This window comes from Schistocerca americana, chromosome 1 (assembly GCF_021461395.2).
Source record: "Schistocerca americana isolate TAMUIC-IGC-003095 chromosome 1, iqSchAmer2.1, whole genome shotgun sequence".
Taxonomy (NCBI): domain Eukaryota; kingdom Metazoa; phylum Arthropoda; class Insecta; order Orthoptera; family Acrididae; genus Schistocerca; species Schistocerca americana.
In genome coordinates, this window is record NC_060119.1 from 463,605,369 (window position 1) to 463,612,587 (window position 7,219).

General features: G+C 42.8%; 1 protein-coding gene across 1 annotated transcript; it reads left to right on the forward strand.

Annotated features, from left to right (window-relative positions):
* Positions 1 to 312: 312 nt before the first annotated feature.
* Positions 313 to 6,517, forward strand: LOC124602564. The gene is made up of 2 exons (XM_047136332.1): positions 313 to 628; positions 6,339 to 6,517. The coding sequence occupies exons 1-2, from the start codon at positions 358 to 360 to the stop codon at positions 6,515 to 6,517; spliced, it is 450 nt and encodes a 149-aa protein (XP_046992288.1). The 5' UTR covers positions 313 to 357.
* The last annotated feature ends 702 nt before the right edge of the window (positions 6,518 to 7,219 follow it).

The window sequence follows — 7,219 nt, forward strand, 5'->3', positions numbered from 1 at the left end:
TATCACACATTTTTGTACTGTTTGCGCGCAAAGACCGCGCTGTAGCGTCCGAAGTGGGTTTTTTGTTCACCTTATATAACAGACTAGATAATAATATCCTGTTGCATGAAAGGGCAAAAGAACAAGACCTTTTGGAGTAACGACTACGGTAAAATGGTAAGAGATAATTTGTGGTGATTGTACTCTACTAGCACACGTTTGAACTGCACATGCAAACATTTGCCTCCCAGTAGCGATAACGTATCTAGTTGACAGCGCCCTGTTGCTATAAAAGACGTTGCGATTCTTTGACGGCTTCACAGTACGGCAGTCTAGCTGGAAAGTGTAGACAGTCTTCCGTATCACACAGGGAAGGAGATGTCGCGCCTCTTGCTGCTGCTGCTCGCAGGATCCTACCTGGTTGTGTTCTGCGTGCCACACGCCACGGCTCAAGACGACACCAAGCCGATTGCACAAGACGATTATGACGACGGCGACAACTACGATGACGCTTTGACATATCAGTTACTTCGGGCGGGAGGAGGTGGAGAAGAGGAGGAGCCCGATATCAGCCCAATCTTCGCCCTTAAAACGTTCAGCAGCGATGGATCGTCGCCGGACGGATCCGAGGGCACAAATACTGAACAGGGTACAGTTTCCAATTTTTAATACTTAGTCTTCATAAAATGTGATGTTCAAAAGGTCTCAAAACGTTAGGTCTAAATCAATCATATAGGAGAGTTCCCTAAACTGAGTGTTACGACAAGGAAAGGAAGACTTCAGTTTAAAGTGCCCTCGACGACGTGTTCATTGCAGACGTAGCACATGTTTGATTTGTGGAAGGACATGGTAGGAAATCGGTTGTGATCTTGAGAGAGGAAACATCCCGACATTTGCCTTTAGTGAGTTAGGGAAATCACAGGCCACTTAAATCTAAATGCCATGAAGGGGATTTGAATCGCCATTCTTCCGAATGTGAGGTCTGCGTCTTACTGCTGCTCTACCACTCTCGGTTGAGATGTACAAACAAATAAATTGAGTAGAATCAATCGGATATTATCAGTCACGGTGTATGTTGCTCGGAATGGAATGAGATACCACCATATTTTTTGTCTTTAAGGATTCAGATTTAAGATGATAGGCAATCGAATCCAAGTTTATTATTTACCTTTCACAAGTTCATAAAAAGAGCTACAAAATATTTAGCTTTCACGGAATAATCCTAAAACATTACCCTAAAATTTTGTATTTATCGTATAATCTCGGCTGCTGGCTCGAATTATGCCGACACTAAATCAATTGCTAATTCAAAAATAATTCGATAATTTAATGTAATTACTGCAAAAACAACGTTCAGTTTAACAAAACTCGCATATAACACATGGAAAATGTGACTTTAGGGACCAATATGGTGGTCACATTTTTACGTGTACTATTTCACCTCATAGCGGTGACTCGCAACAGTAGATGTTTGTGTTGATGCATAAAACGTTGGCTCATTTTATTAAACATTCCTGGTTTTCATCGTAGAACAAGACATGTAATGTTCTATGAAGTAGGTCTTGAGCAGTTTCAACCGGAATTTCATACACCAACCAGTACATGTAGTTCCAAAGAAAAAAAAGAAGAGAAGATCTAAGAGAATGAGTTAGTTGATCACACTAGCCATCGTAAAGTTCCTCGCCTTCCAGTAGTATGACTAATGGATCAGTTGTCTGGATTCCAAAGGATATACCATCGAAACAGACTGGTGCCCTATCACTGGACCTCAGTATAGTCTTGCAGAGGAAAGAGAGGCGCCGGCCGAGGTGGCCGAGCGGTTCTAGGCACTACAGTCTGGAACCGCGTGACCGCTACGGTCGCAGGTTCGAATCCTGCCTCGGGCATGGATGTGTGTGATGTCCTTAGGTTAGTTAGGTTAAAGTAGTTCTAAGTTCTAGGGGACTGATGAGCATAGCAGTTAAGTCCCATAGTGCTCAGAACCATTTGAACCATTTTGAAAGAGAGACAGAATGTCTGACAACTCTGGCAGCAAATCGTTTACGAAAACGTTTGGGAACACCAAGTGTTAAACTTGTCTTCTCACATGAAAAGTACAAATTGTACGCAGTTCAGGTTATAATACAGGATGTAACTCCAACTGGGTTGGGAGTGCCGTAGGAGCCGGACGGAGAGAGAGGTAAACAGGAGATAGAGAGTTGGAGGAAGTGGTCGACAGAGAGAAGGGCGACAGTTTCAAGGAGATGGACAGAGTGGGCGAGGGAGGAGGAGATGGACAGAAAGAGTTGGTGGAGGAGGAGACGGAAAGAGGGGATGTAGGACAGAGAAAGAGGATGAGCATGTGGATAGAGGGAGTGAAGGGGAAATGGATAAAGAGAGAACGGAGCAGAAGATAGAGAGAGGGTGGAGGAGGAGGACGAGATGGAGGACGAGGAGGAGGAGATGGTGACAGGGACGGGGAAGGAGGAGGTCACCAGGGGGAGAAGGAAGGATGAGACAGAAAGAGGGGGGCGGACGAGGAGATGTGTGCAATATGTGTGAAATACTCATACACTGTGGAAGTTACGGGCAAAAAACTGGTGCTGTGTATAAGAAAAGTTTACACAGCGAGCTTCACATTCAGGAATCAGATTTCTATGTTGATTGCTTGTGAGAAGTTCGTGTTTTGTCTCGTGTAACAAGGGGAAACGACTACCAACAACTGATGAAATTCGACAGAGGTAGATTCGCAGTCTGTCAAGACTGGGATTGGTCGTTCCATGGTATTGGTGCTCGTGTCGGTCAGAACCTCGCGACTGTCGCCCGAATGTGGAATCAATGGGTTCAGGAGGGCCACACTCAACGAGTACAGTACAAAACCTGTAGACAGCTCTATGTTGATAGTGTCTGAACAGGAACCCAAGTTCAGTGATACATCGTTTCTAAGAACAAGGAAAATGATATAAATTAAGGTCTTCAACTCTTTCACAGGTACTGAGTGAATTAGGTGTTATAATTTAATACCCTTCCAATAATCAGTAGATTAGTGAATAAAGAACTAATATGCTAGCAACTGCCACTATTGCAACTGCTTGTTACGCCAATGAAAAAGACTGCTGAACATAACTGTAAGAAGAGACACGAAATGTTCATTGCGACACACGAATGTTGTATACTTTTTTGTGTACCACCGAGCATTGTTACCTCACCGACCACTTGGTTAAAGTTTCCTACTTCACATAATCGTAGCAAATTATTATCTGTCTTTCATTTAGACGTTGCAGGAGAGTTAATTTCATTGTTTGAAGAGTTTGCTCCCGTAGCACATAAGGGATACATCTCCAGACGTGGATTCTTTTTCATGTCATTACGCAAACAGACCGATGTTAACGTCACAGTAATTTACAATGAACGCTCTATATATCAAAGTTCAGTGATCAAACGAACCCATAACTATGAATCGGTGTTTTTTTTAAATAGAGCCTAAGTCAAGAAAATCAACTTACCGTGAAATTTTAAAAAACCTGATATAGAAGAAAAATATCAGAAATAAGAAAGTCTGCTCCTGTGAACAAGTAGTATAGGTGTCCTTTTTATTGCTGTATACATTATTTCATGAATACAGAAACATACAACGCTATGGTCTTTTAAAATCAGAAAATATTGGCCCTTTAAAAAAGTTTAGGAAGAAGGCACTGAAAGAAGTGTTGATATTTGGCCACATTAGTGAATTAAATGCCACAAACACAACTCTAAGCTGCAGAGTATGCCTTGTAACATGCAACTGAAAATCACATTTTGTTTTAAATGGGCGTAAGTCACTGAAATGTACCCTTTTAGACCTGAACATTTGGCGATAGTGTTGTGAGTGCAAACAGTTGAAGAGCTAGTTGCTGCGTGACTCGTGCCTCCCGAGTTTGTGGTGTGTTTATTAGGAGCAAAATGTGTGGTGCTGAATTTATTTATAGTTATACTGAAGACGAGACGCGAAAAAGAGGGATACGACGAAATTAAAACTTTGGCTTGAGTTTCACTATCTTCTACTGCTACACCGGACCGGTCAACAAGTGACTGGATGGAAGCCTTAGACTTGTTTAGCGATTTTGCATATAGTTTTCTCTGGTTCTCGTCCAAATCTTTTTGCTAACGTACGGCGGTGGTAGTTCTTGTATGCTTTGCGCGTAGATCTTTTCACAGACGCATGAATCTTTCCTCACCTTTGCCTGTCTTCATTAGTGTATTCCCTTTTAAACCGAGAGTGCAACAGCCTTCGCGTCCTCTGCATTTTAGGAATTTCTGAACAACGAAAACCTATGACTTTCTTTACCTAGAGAATATATCACCAGGTAATAAATCTGTGATTCCATGGCTAGCGTGTGAAGGTAGAATATAAATCGTTGTAAGCGTTGTTACACATAAGCAGAGCTTATGAACAGAATATGTTTCAATCAGTCTGTTTTAAAGGCCGTAAGTCAGTGCTACTCAGGATGTTATCAGTTCACCAAATAGCACAGCACATTCCATAAAGCAGCATAAAACATGGAAAACTTACAGTCACTGAAGTTCACACATCTGGGATTCTGGATTTTAAAGACTGGTGGACAAAATCTCATAAGAAGACGAGAGTTTCTGAAGAAACGAGGAACAAGCTAAATTTTTACAGATACAACTTTGCAGTCAGCAGTGTCTTCCACTTTGCATATGCGAGTGCCAGAGTTGCGCTCGTCAACGGTTTGATGTGTATCAACGGGTTAGTGAGTCACACATTCTTCGTGGCACATCTGCGAGAACCTGTTGCTCCACCAAAACACCCTGCTTACCATCAGTACAGGTGCCAATTAAAGTTCAAAAAATTCAAGACTTAGAAAATACGCAGCAGTACATTCCAAATGATTATATGGAATTATACGGCGAACTTTTGAGCTGGACCACTGACTGTAGCACATCACATGACGACGCCTGAGGAACAATACGTCAGAAGTGAAAAGACTTGAGTTATGGCCCCTTACTTGCAATTATCGCGAACCTCTCCACCAGCGCAAAGTCGCAAGCGACTGGAAGAAAAGCGCAGGTGACACCTGTATAAAAGACGGATAAAAGAACGGAAACGCAAAATTACGTACTAATACCCTTGATTGCGCATAATTTTTGAACATAATCTGAGTTTGAACATAATAAATTTCCTATGTCCAAGAATCAGCACAGTTTTAGAAAGCATTGCTCGAGCGAGATCAGCTTGACCTCTCCTCACATGATAAACTGCGATGAAGAGCAGCACGTTGATTCCAAATTTCTATATTTCCGAATATACGAAGGTACGAGCGTATGGAATAAGTGAGTGGCTCGAAGGCTTCTTAAATAATAAATCCAGTAGGTTGTCCTCGACTGCGAGTGTTCATCAGAGACAAAGGAATCGTCAGGAGCGCCACAGCAGTGTGATAGGACCGCTGTTATTTTTAATATACATAAATGACCTAGCTGACAGGATGGGCAGCAATGTTTATGGTGCTGTGGCGTACAGGAAGGTGTCGAAGTTGAGTGACTGTAGGAGGATACAAGATGACTTAGACAGTTGGTGTGGTGAATGAGAGCTAGCTGTAAATGTATAAAAATGTAAGTTAATGCGGATGCGTAGGAAAAGCAAATCTGTAATGTTCGGATACAGCTAAGTAGTGCCCTGCATGACACAGTAGCGCCTTTTAAATTTCTGAGCGTAACTTTGAAAAGCGATATGAAATGGAACCAGCATGTTGAACACTTTGATAGGGAAGGCAAATGGTCGACTTCGGTTTATTGAGAGAAGGGGAAACAACAAGTACGTTTTACTGGCAGAACATTGAGAAGATGCAACAGACCTACTAAAAGACTGCCTGAACCACGCCTTTCTGTCCCCTTTTGGATTCTTTCTGAGAGTTTTGAGATCTTACAACACAGGATTGATCAAGGGCAGCGAAAAAGAGCAGCTTTCGCGATGTGGAAGAGACTGTACGACTCTGGCAAGCGATTTGGGATTACTGTCATTAAGGAAATCCATTTTTCATTGTGGCGAGATATTTTCACGAAATTTGATTACAAACTTTCTCGCCCGAAAGCCAATATATGCTGCTAACTCCCACCTACATAGGAGAAACAACTATCGTGATAAAATAAGAGAAATAAGAAGTGACACGGAGTGATTTAGGTGTTAAGTCTTCCAGTGTGCTACTCTAGAGTGGAATGGTAGAGAGATAATCTATAAGTGTTCGTATGTACTACAAAACACTCAAGTGTCAATTGCAGAGTAATCAGTGGGTTCCTTATTTTTGGTAAGTAATAGGTCTTGAGCTTGATTGGCTGTCAATTTTGAGCTGTAATTACCGAACGTCATTTGTTCCTTTTAGCGTCACGGAAAGGAGCAGCTGCACATGCCGGCCTCGCCAGGACAGCGGCTCATGCCGAAGCCAGGACAGCAGGCAAAGCCAGAACAGCACACAAATTGAGGACGGCCGCCAAAGCCAGGGCAGCTGCCAATAAGGCTGGCAGAGCAGCGGCGAAGGCTGCCGGGACACACCACCAGTGACTGCAGTCCCATTTGCGAACAGTCAGCGGATGTAGGTTATCACTGCGATGATTCTAATATCTTATGTATCACAATTGTGAGAAATGAATAAAAATGATTGCAGCATTTAAAAATCTACATTTGTTGTTTTCTACAGAGAAATAGCAGTACTTCACTTCCTCATAGAATAATGCTGACATACGAAGTTCGTTGAATGAGAAAGCAGCACAACTTTTCTCGGCCGGTTTCAGTTGACAAAATGCGGAATGTTCCAGCTTTAGACCCAATAGTTTCATGACATTCTGACAGGTAGCGACGCTATTCGTAGATTTCACAATGGTGTCTATAACGGAGGTGCATTCCAAGTAGAGAGCTGTCATTGAGTTTTGGCGGAAAACCAGAGAATCTCAGATATTCATAGGCGCTTGGAGAATGTCTACGGACTCCCGGCAGTGAGTCCTGCAACGTTTACGCGTGCAGGCTCTCTCATTCGAGCTGACCGGAGTGGCCGGGCAATTCTAGGCGCTACAGTCTGGAACCGCGCGACAGCTACGGTCGCAAGTTCGAACCCTGCCTCATCCATGGATGTGTGTGATGTCTTTAGGTTAGTTAGGTTTACGTTGTTCTGAGTTCTAGGGGACTGATGACCTCAGAAGTTAAGTCCCGTAGTGCTCAGAGCCATTTGAACCATTTTTGTCTCATTCGAGGGGATGGACGGATCAC

Coding starts and splice junctions, on each gene's coding strand:
- LOC124602564 (XM_047136332.1), top strand. CDS start 358: ATGTCGCGCCTCTTGCTGCTGCTGCTCGCAGGATCCTACCTGGTTGTG. Junction 629..6,338: donor GGGCACAAATACTGAACAGG/GTACAGTTTCCA, acceptor TGTTCCTTTTAG/CGTCACGGAAAGGAGCAGCT.